The following is a 22,102-nucleotide window of genomic DNA, read 5'->3' on the forward strand; positions in this document are numbered from 1 at the left end:
GCCCCCGGCCCCGCAGCGCGCGCAGGCGCGGGACGCGGGAGCGCGCGCCGCCGCCCCCCGCCGCCCCCGGCCCCCCGCGCCCCGCGGACGCCGCGCATGCGCGCCGCCGCCCTCCCGCTGCGGGACCCCCCCCTGCGCGGAGCGGGCCCGGCGCGGCGGAGGGGGCGTGCCCTCGAAGGGCGTGTCCCTGGGGGCGTGTCCCGCGCGCGGGGGGCGTGGCGCGGCGCGGCGCGCCCTGTCCATGGTGCGGGCGGCGGCGCGCGTGTCCCCGCGGCGGGAGCGCGGCGGCGCGGGGCTGCATGGACGTGATGTCCCCGCAACAGGAGCACCTCGGCCCGGCCCGCTCGTCCTCGGTGAGCGGCGAGAGCAGGGGCTTCGCCGCCGCCGACAGCAAGAAGGTGAGGCCGCCCCCGGAGACCACACGGGAAAGCGCCCCCCGGTCCTCGTCCGCGTCCCGGAGCTTCCCGCGGGGGGCACCGCGCCCTCCGCCGCGCCGTCTGCCCGGGTCCTGCACGCCGCCCTCGGAACCGGGGTCGGGGAGCCGCTGGCGGAGCCGGGGCTGTCGGCGGGAAGCGTTGGAGCACGGGCTCCCCGCGGAGCCGGGAGCGCGGCGTGCCCGGTGTGCCCGGGGGCTTCTGGCGGCTGGATAACCCGGGCACCTCGGGGTGGGTGCACGCGTGTCCCGGGAGCACCGGGAGGCTGCTGCCGGCGTGTCGGGGGAGGTGAGCAGCGGCGCTGCCCAGCTGTCCCGGCGGCTCGGAAGGGTTTGCTCGGAGCTGTTCGGTGCGGTCACTGGGCTTTGCTGCAGGGATTTCCCGGGAATTCTGGCGCGGAGCGCCTTGCTGCGTGCATGTGCTGGACCGATCAGGGGGTTTGCTACATGGATTTCCTGGGGAAGCCTAAAGGACGTTTTGCTGGATGGTTTCTGGAGGTTTTGTTCGGTGGGTATCGGAGCTGGGGAATGGATTGCAGAGCGGTTATCCAGGGGATCGAAGAGGGATGTGTGCCTGGAGAGAGCGAGGGAAGGGTTTGGTAGAGATAGGGTGTTTGGTGGCTGCTCTCGCACGTGCTTTGTGCAAGAGGAATATAAGAAGCTCCCTGAAGAAGCACCTTGTTCAAAGTGTATACAATTGATAGCAGAAGAACCTCATCCCATCTTCAAAACTGGTGGTTAAATCTGTTTGATGTCTCAGATTGCTTTTCAGCATTTGACACAATCAAGTGCAAAATGCTCTCTTCTGCATACAGCCAAGCACTTGTTCCTGCCTTTTACTTAGCTGTAACAAGCGAGCTGTGATAACCAGATCCTTCCTGCTGTATAAAACAGGAATTCTTTTTTTCTCTTGGGTTTAGCAAGTGCTGAAGTGGTTTTCTATCCAAACTAGAGCTGGTACCTTGGTGCCTTGCAGATTTTGCTTCACAATGACATTTAAATCTATTCACTGCCTTGTCTTTTGAGGTACACTTTAGACGACTGCCAAATAGGCTGGCAAGATTAGAATGACTGGCCAGGTTTCAGTGTCCCTTAGTAAATCTGTCCACCTGGTGACAATTTAGGATGGTAGTAAAGTCTGAGCTGGTTTCCAGTCCCGTGGCTAAGCAGTCCCTGGAATCTTGCTGGCCGTGGCACAGCAGTGCTGATGTGTCTCTTCGGGCTGGGAGGTGATGCTGTGTGTTTCCATGGGTTGTGTCTGTGTGTGCTGTGTTCCACCAAGCCACATAGTGCTCCAGCCTGACTGCAGCCCTGGGGACCTCTTCTTATGATAGCTGCTGTCAGTGGTGGAATGGTTGTCTGGAGAGAGTTTCGCCAAGATTTCCACTACACTTAAAGTATTGCAGTTAATACCTGATTGGTTTCTGAACCGGGCGTGTGATACACCTACACAAGGTGGTGGAGTACCTTCTGCTGCCCAGCCGGGCAAAATGATGAAGATACTCACCCTTTCCAAGTGCTGTGATCTAATTTCAGATGGCTACAGGTGCAGCTTTGATTTTTATCAAACATTTCTTTCATTTTTGCTGAAGACAGAATACCACGTACCTTCCAGCCTGGCAGAGCCCTGATGCTAGGCACCCACCTGAAATGAGAAGTTATGTTTGAGTACTGCGAAGATGAACGTTTTTATCGTGCAAGTTCTACTTCATTATTCAGCATTCTGAGGACAAATATTAATGGTAGCACTTGTGTTTCCTATTCGTGTTCCAAAGAGCCCACAGTCGAAGGAATGCAGACCTTGTTTTTGCCAACGCTGACAAGAGAGCAGGGATATTACTTTTTACGGATCTTGGCAGCCCTTTTGGAATTCCTCAGCGTGGAGGCACATGCAGTGGGGGTACAGATGGAGATCCTCCTGTGGAGAAGCAGCTTGAGACCCTGGCTGGGCCCTGCAGCATATGGCAGCTTTGTACCCCATGCACAGCCAACACAGGCAGCCACCAACATCCAGCCAGCAGCTCAGCTGCTTGTCCACAGTTGTGGTGCTTCCTTGAGACTGCGAGCATGTCACCTCTTTATGTCTCTCTGGGGAAGAAGATTCCTACCTTTATCCATGTACAGGAAAGGAGAATTCCTAATTTTTCCTGAAGCTGGATCTCAGTTCAAATATTTCTTTTACTGCTTGAGTCCTTTGGACTCTGTGTTGTCTTCTACTCAGTGCCAAAGCATCATTTTTTCACAATACAGAAAGTCTTTTTTGGTAACAGGGAGCTTACCTTGTTTGTATTGGTTGCATATAGTGAAATGAAAGAATGTGTTGGCAAGAAATCAGTTTTGATGCTGGTGACACAGCATGTCAAGTTAAACAATTTTGTTGCAAATATGTATTTAACATCAACTGTTTTGCTTTCTGGAAAAAGCTACCCCTAAATATGTGATGCTAGGCGACCACTGAACCTTTCTCACTTTTTATTATCATGACTGTTTTCTCAAATTAGCTGGTATTTGCTGCATTGTTCTGTGGTTTTCTGAACTCCTACTTCATCTTCCACTTGGCTGTCAAAACGAAGCTGAGGGATCACGTGCTTGATCACACCACAGAACCAGAAGAGGGACAGAAAATGTCTAGGGCTTTTTTCATATATTTTATATGGCCATTTAAACTAACATCCTGGAAACGTTTCTGTGCCTGTTCTTGGCATGCAAAATAATTTGCACTGCTCACCTACCTCACGGTCTGTGGGAGGTTCTCTCTGTTAAATGCTCACAACACTCTGCTAAAAGCTGACATTGAAGTGCGGTGTTTTAGTTAATGCTTTTGGAAAATTCTGGGCTAGTTTCCCTCCTTTACTGGAGTCACTGGAGTCACTATGTGTGATTGACCTACAGAGAAGTTTTGTGTTGACTGTTTAGCTTAGAAACCAATACCAATAAATTGATGCAACTCTGAAGTGGATTGCAGTAGCACGAGTAAAAGTGATGATACTGAGAGAGCTTATTTCTACAAATTTGTCAGAACAAGCTATGCAGCAGAGATGTCTTTTATGCCAATATAACTGTGTCAGCAGTAGCAGCTGGGTCATTTAACCATATTTATAAGTTCCTGGTGTTTCACTTCTCTCTTCTCAGAGGGACTAGATTCCAACCAACCCTGAATATTTACGCAAAGCAATATCTGGTAGCACAAGGAGTCAGCCCTAGGATTTTTGCTGCCTCCTTTACATTTTGAGTAACTGCTTAAAATGTTTTGGAGGCTCAGCAATTTTTATTATTTACACCTACAGAGTGTGCAAAAAATTAACCATTTTGAATACTAATCAAAGTAGCATTTATGGTTTGAAACTTGAAAACTGGCAATTCCGTCACTGTAAATATGTGTGTCTTTGTGATTCTGATCACAAATGCAGCAACAGTTTACTGGCAGGGAAAATGTTCCTCGACGCTGCATTAAATGGATAAATTCAAACAAATTAATGGCATTGGAAGAGTATTCATACATAATCTTCATCCCTTGTTTTACTCTGAAAAGATGAATCAAGTAGGTATTTGCCATTATATTGTATGATACCTTGATCTCATGCCAAGAAATTTATCTTTTTTAAGACAAATCTCCTTAAGCAGGGATTTCTTCTTCCTGCAAGATTCTGTCCTGTTTACTGTGGTCCTGGCTGAGGATCTGGTGGGTTGTTTCTAAAATCACACCTGATAGTGCTGGAAATTTCAGACACATGGGAAGGCTTCTGGCACTGTTTAGTGGAGTGATGAGCAATTCCTATCATCCTGCCGACATATCCTGTAGCTATTTTGTCTCTGATGAGGACTGAAAAAGCTCCTACTTTAACGAAATCACCCACAAAGTGGGTCATTAGGTTAAAATCACCTTGATGGTCTGTCCTGGCTTGTGGTAATTCCCTGTTGTGATGTGCCTCCTGGTGCTGATTTAATTATGAACTAGTGTTAGCAATGCTTCATTCCTCTGTCCATGAGAGAAACTGAAAATTATACAGAAAACAATGTGTTCTAATTCTTGAGTTCTTGAGTTTCCTGTTCCTGGGTTTTTGTTTGTCCCTCCTGGTGGCAGTAGGATAGAGACAGGCATGATAGGTCATGTGGGATGTAACACCCAAGAACTACAAATAACAAATTATTGCTTCTTTACTTAATGTTGTTTGAAGCATGGATGTGGAGTGGGGTGAATCTCCTCTCTCTGTCATCTCTAAAATGCTCCTGAGAAAGTCTTTATGTACAGAAACTGGGGCAGAATTTTATCCATCTGTTAACCTTCATGCTTTGTGGCAAAATTGAAAGGAAACTTTGGGCTTCAGTAAGACCGTCACGAACAGAGTCACTGGTCTGAGACTCACTGTAGGACCCACAAGCAGCATACTCAATGTTCTCCTCCTCTGTGATGTATTTACTGATCTTTCACATCTTCATCTTGTGATGCAGATGAGTAGAATCCTTTGAAGACGTCCATATCAGTGCTTCCAAAGATTTGTATCCTTCGGGAAGTATGGTGAAACATGTTTTGCTCTTAGCTTCTTTTATCCATTTTTCTTTCTACTCTGAGATCGCCTTCAGTCTTTGCTGTGCTCTCTAGCAGCTGCTGTTCCACGATGATGTGCTTTTGGTTCCACTGTGTTGATAGCTCTTTTCTCTTGTGCCCCTGCAATTGTTTTCTCCACAATTATCCATCCAAAAATGGCTTGCTTTCTAGGAAGGCCCTTGTAAGTAAAAGTATTCTGCCAGCATAAACAAAAGCACATAGCTTTGTCACCTGCTCTGCCTTTATGGTAAATGGTCTCTCTGTGGGACCTACATCTCTGCTGCTTGAGCCAGCAGTTCAAATGCAGTCATCTTCTCACCCTGATTATGAGGCTCAGGAATGTTATAGGTCAGCCTAGGTCCATTTCTTGCTTTAACAAAGTATAAGAATTCTTGTTATTTTTGGTGCTTTTTGACAATTCAAGTCTGTAAGTCTAACAAATACTGGATCATAGTATGTAGGAAAATATAATCTATTGCCTCTCCTAAGTGGCCAGTGATACAGGGGGAGGAGTGCTGCCCAGTTGTTCTGCAAAATTAAGTGCTATATGCTGAGGGTTGTGGTGATATTTTTGATTTTCAGGCATTTTGCTGAACTTTGCCTCACAGTTTCTGGCAAGGATTTGTTGTCAGTGCTTTGGTTCATATCTAGCTAAACCAGGAGTGTGTGGCACAGATGTGTTTTGTTGCTCAGACAACAAGAGCAGAGTTTGCATGGGTGAAATCCCTCGCAGTTATTAACTTAAATACATTTAGAGAGCAGGATTTGTTAAAATCAGACTTCCTTTATAAAGCAGTGAAAGGGAGAGCTTAGCCACTTGAAAGCAATCCTCAGCTTGAGGCACTGGCACATCTGAGGGTTGTTCCTGTCACCCAGTTAAATGACCCAGGCAGATGTCCCAGCCTTGACCCATTTCTGGAGTGAGTCTGTAAATCAGGAGCCTGAAATCCTTTAGTGTCAGGGCAGGCTTTAACAAGGTTATCTGCACATTGCTGAGGAGGCATTTTTGCTGTGTTTACCTGTCACTCAGGAGCTAAGTAAATTTTTCAACTGTTTAGTGTGTCTTTTCTTAAACAGACATCAAGTAACATTTTCTCATCCTAAGCTCCAGCCACTGCAAGAAGACGGTTCTTCCCTGCATTACTGAGCATATACGTTTTTCTGTTCCCTGTCCTTTGCTCAGATAGCAAGAACAGGATTGATGATGATTAACTCTATTTTCTTGGTCACCTTACTTTTCTTTTACAGTCAGTAGAGGAAAACTTCTTCAGACAAGACGAGCCGTGCCCTAAATTGTCCTTTTCTCTCTGTCAGCTATAAAAGGAGCACAGGGCAGACAGCTCAGGTGTGTGAGTCAGAGGCTGGGGAGAGGAATCTTCCTGCCTGTGTCTGACCATGGCATGGGTCAGGCTGCACAGCCTGGCAGTGTGTTCCTGGGGAATCACCGCACACTGTCCCTGTCTTAGCCTGCCAGCAGCTGCAGCAGGGTATCCATTTAGTGCATAGATGTTTAACTTTTCTAGACACTTGAAAATATTATAAACACTCTATATGCATTACTTAAGTTACTTGTAATCACAAAATAAATTGTAAGTACCATTAATTTTTTTCATACGTTCTTTATTTAATTCACACTCTGCCACTCTCGTTAGAAGTGTGATCTAGTAAAGTGATACACATAAAGTGCAGGAACTGTTCCAATTTTTTTTTATCTTACCACATGTTACCTTTTCCACGGTGGAAATCAATATTGTAACTTGGCAATATATTAATTTATATAAATTTCATATAGTACCATCATCCTCTTCAACTGCAAGGCAGAATTAGTTGAATACTGGCATCCAGGAATAGATTTTTCCTCCAGCTGATGACTTGGGAGATACTTGGGCAAGTTTTACTATAATCCATAGGGGTTCTGGTTCCTGAGGAGAGACAGCATATTTTCAGTGATCTTTTGCAAGCTTTCGGTCCTCAGCGTGGTGGGCTGGCCTGCTCATAAACCGCCTACCATTACAGTTTAGAAAACAGTGTGTCAGATTGTAGGTCTGATCAATATCTGGTGTAAATTCATTCTTTTCCAGTCTACAGGCCTATGACTTTTTTATGCCACATGAGAAACTGGCCAAATACTACCACCAGTCCAACAACTGAAAATGCAAAACCTTTTTGTTTCTGTTAAGAAGTCAAGACAACCACAACCAGAAATGCAGAAACTATGAAGTTAAACCTGAATCGGAGCAGAAGGGGCAGCAACTCAAGCTTTTAGATGTGAGGAAGACAGAAGTAACTCTAGTTTGTCCTGACTGACACAAGATTATCATCTTTGCATCTGGCATACTGTAAACATTCATTATAGATACTGATTTTGTGATACATTTTACATGGGTGTGACTCAGCCAGCAAGTATGAGAATTTCTGTCTGTGTTGACCTTTCTAATATTTACATGAAAAAATGGGAGGTAATGATGTGGGACACATGTTGAGAAATGCTTCTCTGTGTCCCATGCTTAGATAATTGGTCAGTGCATCTCCTTTTCCTCCCAAACATCTGCTCTCACAACAGCTGTTCAGGATATATCTCCTCTTCTCCACATTGCCATCCTTGCACATAATAAAACCGGATCCAACTTAAGGAAAAGTGAATTTATCCTCTCCCTTCTCGAAGTGAATAAATTCAAATTGTCATGATGGTCACTTATTTTCTCTTCCCAAACTGTATGTAGCAAAATAAAAATAAAACACCCTTTTCTGTCTGTAATCAATGTCTCTGTGTAATGTGTTTATTTGCATACAGCTGACCTGACTCACTTGAGTGCTGTGAAAATTTTCCTGTTCTCATCAGTGGTCTTTTTATGTTTTGAGGCTGTTTTTTTTTCTGTTAAGATTTGCTTAGTAGCTGTGCTAAGAGTTTGCCCAGAGAGGCTGTGGAATCTCATCCTTGGAGGTAACACAGACCTGCAGTGGAGGTGGCCCAGAGTGTCCTGCTTGGTTGGGTCTTGCTGTCAGCAGGTTCAGAGAGGCTGGCTCACAGACCTGCTGGGATCCTCTCTGACTGAGCTTATTTGAGCTCTGCTGTAGTCTAGACTTTGGTCTTCAGACGTTTGAGTCAAGACTAGACTCTCACTGGCACAGGTGCTATTCAGCACTGCTAACCCAAGCATGAAAAATTATGGTGTAATTGCCATAGTTTTTAAAATACTGCCTTTTTTTCCTCCAGTGGCTTTCTTTTCAGACCTGAAGATCTCTTTGAAAGTGTAACCAAACTTCCACTGCATTTGCAGGAGCTGAGATGCTCCAGGTTTTACCCCCCAGAAAAGCCACCTGCCCAGTAATGTGTAAATTGCAGTAAATTTCCCACTGGGAGGTGATGCTTTATATTAACTCCTGAAATCTGCCTGTAGTGTGACATATGTGGCTGGTCTTCTGTAGTATGTTACACTGCATTGTTACACAGATCTCTTTTTGTCTTTGTATTTACAGGTATGCTACTTTTAAAACCTCTAACAGCTTTTCAGATTAGCTAGCAGTAAGACAAACAGATTTAATTCACTAGAACAATTTATCTTATTTATTTTAAAACTATTAAAAATGGGCATCTCTTTTATTAGTAATCTTTTATTCTTCAGTTATAGTCCAATTGGAGACAGCTAAATGTTCTAAGACTTAATTTATCAGTCTTGAGAAGGTTATGTTTTGATAAAGTAGGGAGGAGGGGATAATTTTAAAAGGCGAATTGAAATGACACAGTTGAATTTATAACAATTGCTGCACAATAGCTGTAACTGAGTGACAAAACAAACAAGCGTGCTCTACATCAATAAAGAGAGAACCAAAAAAATGACACAATAACAGATGGACTGCAGTCAGTAAAATAGATGCACTTGTCACAGGCGAGTAAAACACGCAGAGTTCAGTTTCTCCGAGGGGAGCACACTGTGCACCTGCCCAAACAGAATGCCTGCCACATCCAGCACACACACTGGCAGAAGAATCAGTTGTTCTGACCGTCCTGACCTATTTGTCCTGGTAGTCAGTGGTTATTTCTGGTGTGAAGGAAGAGAGTCATGCTTTGTGATTAGCTGAGAACAGAGCCTTCATGGCTGTCAGAGGTTCACCTGTTCGTGGGCTCTCAGTGGTGGCTGTGAGGTACCACTGCATCAGTGGATATTCTCCTGTCAGGGTCTCAGGAGGAGTTTGACCCTGCTTCTTTTGTTCACCAGTTTTTTCTGAAAAGTATTTGAGCTAAATAAGGTAACAGTCACCCTTCTGGTGGAGGGTCAGTGAGAGGAGAGGTCATGCACCTTGGCAGCAGGCTGCACAACCAGTTCAAGACAGCCCTCCAGGGTTAGGCCAGGACTACTCAGTCCTGCTTCTGGCTGCAGGAGGGAGACGGAATGCATTGTGGTGAATACATTTGCATTCAGGAAAATGTGTATTTTTGTCTCTGTGGGTGCTTTTGAAAATTTCTACCTCTGGGGAAAACAGTGGTATTTATTTGCTCGATATTTTTATTGTTGTGTTCAACTTCACTGACTGGAAATCCAAGCTCTCTTGTTAGCTACTGACATTTTAATCTCTTCCTTGTGCTTTCTTTTTTTTTCCCCTGGGGTGTTCTCTGTCTTTGAGTGTCTCCTTTTTTTTCATTCTCTTCCTAGTTCTGTGCTAACAATTGTCTTGCCTCTCTCCATTTTATTTTTCTCATACATAGTCAGCAATGAAAAAAATGTAATTGTTGACTACTGAGGGGCAAGATATGCTCCAAATTGAGTAGTAGGGAAGGAAAATGCTCTAATCTCTAAAGATTTATTAAAAAAGGGTAGCCTAATATAATGTGTAAGGTAAGGCAGGTGAAATCCAAACCTTAATTTATTGTAGATGTCAGATGTGACACAGAAATGTATGAAGTATTTGAAATTTAAACCACCACCTGGATATTTGATAAATTTAAAGTACAATAAATTCCTAAGGGACAAAAAAGTGGTTGAGGACCAGCTCTCGGTGTTTAGGGTACCTCAAGTATCTGTGTATAGACACTACTTTTCAGCTTTTCTTTACACTGGCTTTCTGGTAATGTTCCTGCTTTTCTTACCATATTTTCCTCCTCCAGGGGGAATTTCCCTGCAATATTTTCCCCCTCCAAGGTTGCTGAGGGCAATAACAGCCTTTTTCCCAAGGTCTGAAATTGGAGTGTGGCTGTGCCCAGTCTGTGTGCATGCAGTTACTGTTCCAAATCTCACCTGTGATTTCATTTTGTTTCTCTTTCCGATCAGAAGATGAAGAGTTTGGCCCAAAGACGCCAGTCTGCACCATCTTTGATCTTTGTCAAAGCACTCAGCAGATCTAGATCGGCCTCAAGGTGAGTCAGTGACTTTTGCTGGCTGTATTGTTTTGCAGTTTCTCAGCCCAAAACTTGAAATGTTTTCGAACTATTATCCACACCAGGTTGTTGAACACAATTCAGGCTCCTCGGTAGCTGCACGGCTATAAAGGCTGCTGAAAGATGTAACAGAACCAGCCCAGGCACCTGGTGGTCTCCTGGAAGGGTTTCCCCAGTGCTGCCCCGCTGAGCTGTTTATACCTGGCTGGGTGGGCAGGGCTGCTCTGCAGTTTGTAACCAGGCATGAGACATTTGGGCTGCTCAGCTGTGAACAGTTTGTGACTGGCTTTGATTGCATCCCGTGGAGATGGCATGGGCAGAAGATGAATGCTTGCTGCCTTGGACAATTCCACAGTGTCAGGTGTAACTCAGGATTGTTCACTGTAGAATTGCACAGTTTAATTTGAGCTAAGTTTCTTCTGTCATTGCCTGCTGCATGGCACAGGCTGTCCAAGGCTCTGGAAGCACCTGCTGGTTCAGGACAACACTGTGGGCCAGAATCTGGTGATCACAACCTTCCCCTGTCCAGTATTAGCACTTTTGGGGCTGAATTTGGGGTGTTAAGCATTCAGCCTTTTTTGTCCTTGTCTTCTGCCAGAATTGACCATCCTCCTCCCATGTAAAGCTGCCACAGAAATGGAAGTTTCTGTGGAGCTAGTCCCCTGTCCAGCCCCAGCCCTGACCTGCCATTTGAACCACTCTGCATACATAACTTTTTTCTCCCTGCACTACAGTTCATTAGACTTTAAACTTACAAAACGTGTTTATCGAGAAGTGAACCATCTGGTCGGCTGTTAATGCTTCCAGCTGTGTATTGCTCTTTATGAAGAAATGTTATTGAGGGAAATAAAAGTATGGCTTTGTAAGGAATATTTTTTTCCTACTCTGTGGTGCATTAAGTAATCAGTACTTGAGCTTTGGAAAGTTTTTTGTCTTTGATCTAATTAATATCTGGTTTGACATCATTTAGAATTCCACAGTATTTCAGACCACTGAGAAAGTATTCTGTGAAAAAATCAGAGTTGCAAAATAGGAACGTCAAAATTCGCTTACCCACTGGTATTCAGACAATACTTTTCTTCAATTCTACTTTTTCAATTTACTTTATTGCCTGCTCCATAAGTATCAGAAATCAAAAATAGCTGGAGAGACACCGAGTGTAATGTACACTACATTTTCACCTAAGAATTTTATGCTTTCTTAAGTGTCTTGCTTGTATAGCCCAGATCAGAATTATTTCCAAATCTAGTGGGTGAAGGGTTCTTTCATAAGGCCAGTTGGCAGAAGCTGTGTGGTGGAGAGGACTGAAGAGGGGAATGCATTTCCTTGTTCTGTAAGGAATGCTTATCCTACACAACTGATGGATGCTGCCTCAGTCATGTCTGTCCTCTGCCTGTGGCATGCAGCAATTTAGCTGCTTCTGTTATTTTCAGCAGAAGTCTGTGGCCTTTCTGAGAGGTACTGGGTGAAGTCTGAGGACTCTCAAGTCAGAGCAGGCGATTTCGTAGCTTCAGAGTCTTTCAGTTTAGAGTGTGACACTTTGGATGGTGTTTATTATTGTTCACAGGAGCAGCAGTTCTCACCTGTGCCTGACTTCCTTGTTTGGCTGTGCAAAGCACATTCCTCTTCATCACCAAACTGATGAATGAGTTTGATCTTTCCACTCGGTTTGTTGTGTAAATGCTTAACTCTGGTGAAGTGCTTTCTCTGAAGCAGAGCTGAAGAGCAACAAAACGACTTCTCATGTTTTCTAATCTCCTCCAAATGTTTTACCTCAAACCTGTCTCTGCTCTTAGTTCTTATAGACACAGCCAGTCTGCAAAATCTATCATTCTCCTCTGGCAGTGAACCTTAATACTGGAACTCCATAACACTTACTTGTTAATGGTTGATTAATGATTTGTAGATAATAAAGCTCCTATCTGAAGTTAACAAACATCTGTGAGGGATTTATTTGAATACTCTCACCTCAGCAGCTGGCTCACCTCAATATTTGTTGAAATTAATGAACAAGTGCAAAGTTTAAAAGGGCAGGAAATACTTAGAAGCCGAGTCAGTTTGTATTTTTATACCACTTTATATGTCAGGTGTCCCTGGTTTATATACAGGGCACTTTCATAAAATGTAGTGGCACTTTGGACAGACTTACTCTGGGGCATTTTAAAGTTTATTAATGCTTTTTATTCAAAGAAACCATTGTGACATCTGGAGATGGCTATTTAGCATTCAGACGACTAAGGTTTTCGATGGTAGTGTTATGGTAGCTGTGATGACACAAGGATGTGAGCAAGACAAGATGATCTAGCTGGAAAAACCAGTGCTTGTTTGTACCATTGTCCTCTTATCCAGTCCTGAAAGAGAAGCAAGTCTGAAAGTCATGTGTGCTTAAAAGCTTGTCATCTTTTTCTCCTGCTGTATCATTGGGTTTGATGAACATTCAGCTTTCATTACAAATCTTTCCTTGCCTTGTTAATCATATAGAAGGAGTCACATGATATTCAGCCTATAGAAGAATTCTGGGATGGCTGTATGGCATGGTGGTACACAGAAGGGAAACCTTGCTGTAATCCTCACTTGATTTGGACCTGCAGGCAGAAGAGAAACATAGTAAACAGTACAGGTATTATAGTGGAATTTGGGCCCTTACATCCAAGAGATGAAGATAGGCAGACCATCATTGCCACATTGTTCTTGTTTCTCTTCCTTTTTTCCCCCGTACAGCTTCTTTTTCATCACAAAATTATGATGAATAGCCATGTAAAGACTCTTCACATCATCAGACATACTCTTCAGAAGAACTTTGAGCAAGGTTATTGTAGAAATACATTGGAAAAGTAAGCTTTTGGTATTTTTCTTGGCTCATATTCATTCAGGTGCAGAAAAAATAAATTTGATTGTTAACTCCATTAATGTGTATGAAATCAGCAAAGGATTTGGGTTAGTTATATTTGCCCACAGATTTGTTCCACAGTTGTAATCTTCCTCTTACTTTTCCTTGGTGTCTTTTAGTGAAACCTGCACGACTTAATGATGCAGTTCAGTGCAGTACAAATTACATGCTTGAAACAGAAATGTCTGAGGCCTGGATTTAAAGCATCGGGTATTGTCATCCCAAATAATTGATACAGAATAATAAAAACTTGTTTCAAGTAAATTTTTCAGCTTTTGTTCTGCTGTCGCTCAAACCAATTTTCACATGTGACAAAACCCAAGTTTTTGCTCTGCCTTAGTGTTCTTCTGCTTGCATCTCTGATATTTCACAGGGACAGCCAAACTGTGCTGCAGTCGCCAGCAGCTTCCCCTTTTCTGTTGCACACCTCAGCAGATCTTTGAAGGTGATATTTTTATACATGCTGAAACCAAGTAATATAACCTCACAATTTCTGGGTCTGGAAGACCATTTATAGATCTGTGTCTCTACACATTAAAGGTGTTAAAATACTGAAAATGTAACAACTCTTTTTTACTGTATGAAGAGTGTTTATGATATTATTTTGGTGTAAGCTGGAAGCACAGGCTGTTTTAAAAAAAAATCCCAAAGGATATCTTTTAGAAAGTTTTATTAATAAATCCCTAAAGAACCTGAAGAGGAAGTTCCTGAAATATTACCTCTACTCAATTTCGTTATGTGGTTTTTATGGTTGGAGAAGTGGAAGGTAAAAACTGGAGATTCGACAAGTTTCCAAGGTGTTTCCTCCCCTTGTTTACATAGAAGTAATGTTATGCCATTCACAGAGAGGCTGTTCTTCCTTCTTCCAGTGCACAGTAAGTGGTTCTGGCATGTCATCTTCTAGGGGTCCTGTGCCAAAGGCTAAATATCCCAGATAACGAAGATCATATGTGTAATCTAGTAATACATTCCACTTGGCGCGAGTCAAATACACAGTGTTCCCGGAGTCTTGGACATTGTGTTTTCAGGGCTTTAGTCAGAAGAAATGTGGATGATCCAAGCTATGGGACTAGAAGAAGACAAAAATAGAGCCTTTTAATAAATGTAAATTGCCAGAAGGCCTTAACTGTCTCTTTTTCACAGGGAAGATGGGTAGCTGGTGTTTCAGGCAAAACTGACGGCAGGGACGAAGGGGATGAAAGTTCATTGCGAGTAGCCAGCTTGTTATATAGATATTTCAGCCGCAATAATTTTGCTCGTCCTTCAGTCATTTCCATGCTGGTGAATAACCTTGCCTTGCGAGTTTGGCTGGCGAGGCCATGGAGGGGGAGCGCAGGCCCCTGGGCCGCGCGCCACGGCCGTTTTTACCTGCTGGCCCAGGATGAGGCCCTGATGCAGAAGCTCTCCTGTCTGCCCGTGCGGAGGTGGGTGTCGCTCCTGCACGGCCCCCTTGGCACCATGGCAGCGTTTGCTGGAGCGTGGGCTGTGGATGGCACCTCCCTGGCAGAGGCCGCCCGTGCCGGGCAGAGGAGCGGTGCCATGGGCCAGGCCCGCCACGGCCTGGCCGGCCGATGGTGCCACTGCTGGTGGGGGCATGGCTTCGCCCTGGGGTGGCACGGGGCTGGCAGCGCCCCAGCCGGGAGCTTGCAGGGCTGTGAGGGGCAGAGGCCGTGCTGTGTGTGCCTGCCGGTTTCCAGGTGCGCCTTCCACGTGTGGTCAGTGGGAATTTGCCTCCGGAGCAGCTGCGCGCCGCCAGCGAGGAGAGCGGGAGTTGGCATGGACAGGTACGATCCCGCTAGGCATCTGGAAGGAGGGAAAATCCTACTCCTAGAGACTCAGGCACCAAAGCAAACGGAGGTGACTTTGCTTCTGGATCGAATTCTTAGATTTAATTCAGCCTCCAGAAACTTCATCGGGATTTTTTGTGAGGTTTTTTTATTTCATGAAAAGTTTTGATGTTTTAATATTTTGTGCTTAATCAGAATAGGCAGAAGTCTCTACATGAGAACTGCCCTGGATTTCTCCCCTCAATATGTCATGTTTCCCTACGTAAGGTAAACATACATGAATTTGTGGAAAAAATAATAATTGTTTTTAAATTGCTATTTTGTATTTAATGCTCTTCCTTTTTAATGGATTATACTTAAAACAACTTGTGATTGTATATTCAACTTATATTCTACAAGTTGTCAGTTTCTAGTATATCTAATTCATACTTGATTGAAGCTAATTATAACACTGGACTACTGCTTCCTTGAACCAAGTGTTTGAACACAAAAGTTACTTTTACATAATAATAGCTGAGGATAAAATTTTATTAGCTGTTAACGAGGTGAACTTTCTGAGGCCTCAGATGGCCTTTTAACTCAGAGACTGGCAATCCTGCCCTCTGCTGTGTTTTTTCTGTTTTGTTTTGTGTGAGTGTATGTGTGCATGTGTTTTGTTTTTGATAAAACCCCTCAGTTCTTCATTTATGACCTACAAATTGGCTTTTAGCAATGTTTGTACATCTGGAGATCGAAATGAGCTGCGGCTTTTGGAGATATACTGCTTTTTTATTAAAAGGAAAGGACTAGAGGTAAGAAGGAAGGCTTGGAAGCAGGGTTTTGTAGAGATTGGAGTTTAAATAAGGGATTAATTTTACAATAAATGACTAATAGTTTAACACCAGTGCCTTAAGCTGATTCCCTTTTGGAGAGAATTGTGGCAGTGTGAAGACAGCGAGGGGCAGTGCTCATCAGGGTGAGTGCAGGGCTCTGCTCGTCCAGATGTCTCAGTGTCCACATGTGCTTTTGGCTGCAGCCCTTTTAAAGGACTTTTTGGATTAAGCCTTGAGGTCTGGCAGAACGCAGCTGTTGTCCAGCCATTGTGTATTGCTGATTTTAGACAACAAAATCTCTGCCAAGTGACAGTCTGGCCAAGCAGTTTGGGCAACAGCATACCTGAGGAAATCACAGACCAACTTGCGCAGTCTGCTTTGTGATCATTTATCTTGTGTAAACAAGCAGAAGGGCTCTAATGATGTGCAGGCTGATGTGCAGCCTCTGGTGCTCCCACCTTTGACAAGGGCCAGCATTAAATACCCATGGACTCTCCATGGCATTGCTTCTCCTGGCCCAGCTGCATCCTCGTGGTGCACAAAGCTGCTGGTGAGGGGTTTTAATCACACTGTGGGAGTAACAGTCTGTATTTAGGTATCTTCTGTGCCCACTCTTTAGTGTTTGAGTATGGGGGCTAGATCAAATAAAGGATAATAAACCTCAGGGGCAAGACTCTAAAACCATAACAGAAAGATGTAATCTCAGAGGCTTCCTGACCTCTCAAGTGCCTCTGTTGTTTAGACACTGTCTTGCTGACCAGACAGCTTACCAAACACCTGGAGTTTTGCTTTTGCACAGCGTAACTGTTGCCAGCACTGAACAGGTAATTATCATCAAAAGGCACAGAGATGTGGGCGATCCTCTAACAGTTTTTTTCCCCAGCTCAGATCACTAGTGGAGTAGGAACCTCTGACTAATCTGCCTGGGTAGTTCCATGAAAAACTCGTTGAATAAATAGGTGGGCAGTGAGTTATGGGAGAGCAAACAGGTGCATGTGGCTCCATGCATGTTCATAAGGAATCTGGGTCACTACACTTGCCATAGCTGGCAGCAGCAGGCATATAAAGTAATCTCTTCACTGTAATAGGATAATTCCTGTGCTGTAGTACAAGTATCAAATATAATTCAAAGCCCTGGAGGCAAAGCAAAGCCAGATTTGTTCCTGTTACAACTTGACAGGTGAAGTGACAGTGCTGTCTTCCGTGTTGGCACCCATATTGGTTGTCTCTCTCAGAGAAGTGGTTCTGACAAACTGCAGCCAATACAGGTGCTGAGCAGATCCTCTCTTCATGTCTGTGGTGGGGCTTTGTGGAGTTCACCCCCTGTGTCTCACAGTTTGTAGACTCATAGGATGGCTTGTGTTGGAAGAGACCTTGAAGGTCATCTGCTTCTAAACTCCCTGGCATGGACAGGGACACCTTCCACTAGACCAGGTTGCTCAGTGTTCAGCCTGGCCTTGAACGCTGCCAGGGATGGGGTGTCTGCAACTTCTCTGGACAACCTGTGCCAGTGCCTAACCACAATCACAGTATAGAATTCTCCCTAAGATCTAATCAAAATCTGAAATGCTTCTTCAATAATGGGAAAATCAGAGCCTAAAGGGAAAGGGCTCTTGGGTAGTGAAACTCTGAGATTCCATGAGCAGCCCCACTGGTGTTATCCAGTGATTGAGTGGGGTGACTGACAGGCACCAAACTCAGGCAGTCAACTAGAAAATGCCATTTCCCTGTTGAAAGGACATGGTCACACCAGTGCCTTACTCTTGCCCATCTGCAGCCTGTGTGCCATAGAGCTGGAGATGTTAGGGTCAGCAGAAACATGTAGGCTCTGACAGCCATTCATGATGGTCCAGAAGGGATCTCTAGATGTCCACACCAGTCTTTTTACCTCTTGTGCACATCAGCTTTAAATTACCTGTTTTTGTAGAGATCTGCAGAATGTCCTAGCTAGTTTTGGTAACCCTGAATTCCTGGCTGTTACATGACCTGTGCTGAACTCTTGTAATACACTTTACAAGAAGATCTATGAAAACACCTTTTGAATAAAAGGTCAGTTTCATCCATGAGGTAAGTCAAAGTCAACGGAGTTGAGCCAGGCTATTAAATGTTCCAGTTGTGATTAAGTGGGATTAATTCTCGAAATTGCAATTATTGCTTCTCAAAAAAGTTAAGGTAGGACAAAAACTGTATCTCTTCAGCCAACTGAAATAACACTGGATCTCTTAGTGGGACTGAGATCCCAGAGTGCTTCTCTGTATCCCTCCTCAGAACGGGTAGGAAGAAACTTGGTTGGTAGTAGCAAAGGTAGCCTGTGCATCCAGGATTCTTGTAGGCCATGAGAAGTTCCAAAAACTCAGACATCCATGGTGCAGAACTGTAGACCTGGGGTGTTAGCTTTTGGACTTTTCTTTTGCCTCAGTTCATCCTATTTTTTTTCCTTTTTTGTTTTCTTTATTATCCTTTTTTCCCCAAAAGGCCACTTTTCTGTGACCTTTTTTTTCTTTTCTTTTCTTTTTTGTTCTGAACAATGAAATCTCTGTTTGGGTAGACAGTGCCTGGAATGGCATTTCCCTGGTGCAACTGTGAAGAGAGAGTAACTCAAGGTGGTGCTGCTATGTCAGTCAGTAAAAGTGAGGGAGAACTGCAGTGGGGAACAGAGGATTGATTCTTCCAAAGGCCAAAAAGCTTTTATTGACTTCTGCCTGTGAATGTGTCCTCTTCCAAATGTCTCCCTTGCTCAGGGGGCCATAGACCAAAACCCCTTGAACTTGCTGGCTGACTGGAGAACACCCACACTGCAAGAGCTTTTCAATAGGATTTACATCACTTGCCCTAAATTGTTTTCTGGTGGAAATAGGCAAAATATGACCAAAACGTGTGGTGCTAATTTATACCAATAGAAAATTTTACCCTTGTGTTAAATTTTCAGAGTAAACACCTTGCAGCTGTTTTATTAAAATAAAACAAAAAGCCTTGGAAGCAAACCAAACCACAAGCGTGTTTCCTGTCTCCAGCCTCCACACTGTAGTGCATGTTTGCTCTGCAGAGAATTGTGTCCTTTTGGCTATGTAAAAATTACTTAAGTGCAGCTTTGTTTACAGTTAAGCTGCCAAGCTTCCATCCTGAAAAGTGTGAGGATTTTGTTTTAATGATGCATTTTACCCTACAGCTATGTGATATTTTACTGCCAGACTACAGAAAAGTAGTCTGTTACGTGCCTCAGCACCTGAAACATTTAGTGCAAAGCACCTTATTCTCTATAATAATTTTAATGTTTCATAAGATTTTGACATCATGCAGAGATGATACAAGACAATTTTTAGAATCCTGTTATAATTTAAGTTGGAATATTTTCTCAATATATGTTGCATTCAAATGTGCACACTGGGTGTTGGAAGCAGAGGAGTGATATCCAGTTTCATAAATATTAGTTTTAACCTTGATTTCTGCCCTAAAATGTAAATTAGTCTATTCATCTGAGTAAAACTTGCTCCCAGTCTCAATTAACATATATCTTCCTGCCACTGTCCAGGCTTGTGCTTGCCCTGCCAGTGCTGGAGAGTGGGTTGCAGCACATTTTGGTGGGAAGTTTTTGTGACCCTGCTGGGACTCACTGCTTGATCTTGGGTATAATTTTCTGAGGTCCAGCTGCTTGCCTGCGTAGAATGAGGACAGCCCTGTGCTGGAGGCTGTGAACTGAGGCTGATACTTGCTCCAGGTCAGAGGACTCCCTGTGAGATCCAGGGGCACAGTCCATAAGGGAAAATGCAGGGGTGAGGGGTGACTGCCCCATATTTGTTCAAACACATTACTTGTAAAAAAGAAGCTGCAACCAGTAAAGAACACTTGTGAAGTAGAATCAAACACTGTGAAACTTAGCAACTAATGCTGTTTGAAAAACCAAGCAGATCTCACTTTTTTCATGGTACAAAAGCTACTGTACCCGTAACGGTGATGGCCTAAGGGACTTTAAAGGAGCGCTGCAGAAAATAGACTTGCTATTTCTGGAATGTGCACTGTTTTCACAAAGTGCTGCTTCAACTGCATAAAATTTACCAAAGATAACAGCATGCAAACATGCCCAGCATCCTCAGAACGAAGCTCCCTTGGCATAGCAGGGATCAATTGACAGCAGATTTGCAGAAATGGATTGGCAGCCCATGTGATTAAGAGAGTTTCATGCTTGTTTATTAAAGTCCCTTCTATAAATAGTCCGTGTAAGTTTACAGCTGCATACTAGCTTTGTGCTCACCCACATCTTACCTACCACCTTCCTGGAAAACACTCCTACCCTCCAAGCTCATATTTTTTGTGCTTTCTCTCACCCTCCAAGTCTAATTATTATTTATTACAATCAAGTGCCATACAAATGTAGATGAAGTGCATATTCAGGGTCATGAAGATTTGAAGTGGGCAGATCCTGAGCACGTGGGTGAATCACCGAGGGCACTGGTTGTGGTTTGGAGGCAGTGACAGAAAGGAGCAGTTAGCACCTTTAAAAATGCAGAGGATTTTATATCTCTATCTCTATATATATCTATCTCTATATATATCTGCCTAAGTAGGGCTCTGAGCTGCAGATTTCTCTGTGTGGGTGAGCCTTGTCTGTGCTACCTCGTTCATGGCAATGGGAGCTGTGAATGCTCGTCCCCGAGACCAGCAGGGCTTTGAGTGGTCGTACAGGCAGTGGAGATGGAGCAGGCTGGACTGAGCAAGCCATGGGAAATGGGCATGGCTGTTGACCTCCCTGTTTTCAGCTCCTTTCTCCATCTATAGATAGTTTGTGCCCAGCCAGATCTGTCCAAAGGACATCTCCAGATAGATAGCATTATTGAGGAGTACCGTGTTGTATCTCCCTATTTCTTCCCTTTTCCATCTACAGCTGGGAATGATTGAGAACTTTCCATCTGCAGAACATTTGAGGGAATGATCAAGAACTTTCACAGGGCTTTGCTTGTTCCTCAACTTTTCAAAGACAAAGCCCCTTGCTGACAGATTTTGGAGGTAGGTCTGTGAATGGGTGTAGTGCAGTTGTAGCCTCCATTCTCTTCGTGGCCGTTCTAGCCTGAGGAGTGATTCTTCAAGCCATATGCTTTAATAAGTTGCCAGCATGACAGAGACTAAATTAATCAGGAGCATGAACAGGACTATCTCCATTGCCCTGTGTTCAGGCCTGAGCATAGGCAGTTGTTTTCAATGTACAAGAAAAACTCTTGTTTCATTTAGTTTTTCACTCCTCTCCTTTAGCATACAGAACAATGATCTGGTTTGTGTGATTATTTTGGCAAAGTCTGGGATGATTTTTTCAAGTTGACTATAATACAGTTCAAGTCACATCGAGATTGCCATTTATGATTAAATTCAATGTGTTTTGAAGTTCTGAAACCTTAACATTGCCGTTTGCAGCACTATAAGGTGAGTCAGTACCCACTGCTGAGTTACAGATTTGGTTGAGTTTTTTGTACCACCTTATCTCACCTTATTTGATGAGCTCTTGCACACCAAATTGGAACTATTTGCTTTTGGTTACTTAAAGAATTGTTCTCACTACCTTAGTAAGTTAATTATCTTGAATGCAAAACACCCTCTAGCCACAGGATGGGTAACGTTAGCTGATTTCCAGGGGTAAACCATTTTGGCTTCCAAACTCCAGTTAGCAGTTCCTGCCTCATTAGCAAAAAAACAAGGAAACCATCTATTAAGCTCCCGTTGAAGTTCTTTCTCACAGGACTGTTTAGGAGCTTAAGGGTTGGAGTAGGAAGCACAGAAAAAAAGTGCAAGTACTGTTTCCTCATTTCCAATACAAGCTCAATTAATAATGTGGGGGAACTTCTAGATCTTGCTTGCTTTTGGGGGTATCTCTGCTGGTCACAAATGACATGTTTTCCCTGACTGATAATCCATTTTGGCAAAAATAAATAATGTGGGCTGAACTGTAGGCATTTCTTAGGGTGCATATATAGCTGCTGTTTCACTAGCCTTGAAAGGGTAGCTCCTGATTCTCTCAGTGGGCTTCTCTAGCCCAAAGCTGTGATGCAGCAATGGTAAAGTAAGTGCTTTGTTGAGAGACACTGAAGTTGAAAGTTCATTGGCTTTATTATTCCTAAAGGATAAATTGCTTATTCTTTAGAGCCATGCAAAACTGGCCTTTGAGATATACAAAGTAGGTCTGATGTCTCTGAACACTGTGAGGAAGGTTAGCCAGTGCTCTGCTTGGTGGCTTCTCTAGCCTGTAGCCAAAGCAAGGTTAGATT

The 22,102-nt window shown here is 43.9% G+C and overlaps 1 protein-coding gene across 3 annotated transcripts in view; it reads left to right on the top strand.

Annotated features, from left to right (window-relative positions):
* The first annotated feature begins 194 nt into the window (after positions 1-194).
* Positions 195-22,102, top strand: part of ARHGAP20 (Rho GTPase activating protein 20) — a 57,865-nt gene continuing 35,957 nt past the window's right edge. The window contains exons 1-2 of one of the 3 annotated variants that reach the window (XM_064409320.1): positions 195-398; positions 10,253-10,338. In XM_064409320.1, coding sequence (XP_064265390.1) covers positions 300-398; positions 10,253-10,338 — 185 coding nt within the window. In that variant the 5' untranslated portion in view covers positions 195-299. The other 2 variants (XM_064409321.1, XM_064409319.1) reach the window with 2 other exon arrangements.

Source organism: Passer domesticus, chromosome 2, assembly GCF_036417665.1.
Source record: "Passer domesticus isolate bPasDom1 chromosome 2, bPasDom1.hap1, whole genome shotgun sequence".
In the NCBI taxonomy this organism is placed as follows: Eukaryota; Metazoa; Chordata; class Aves; order Passeriformes; family Passeridae; genus Passer; species Passer domesticus.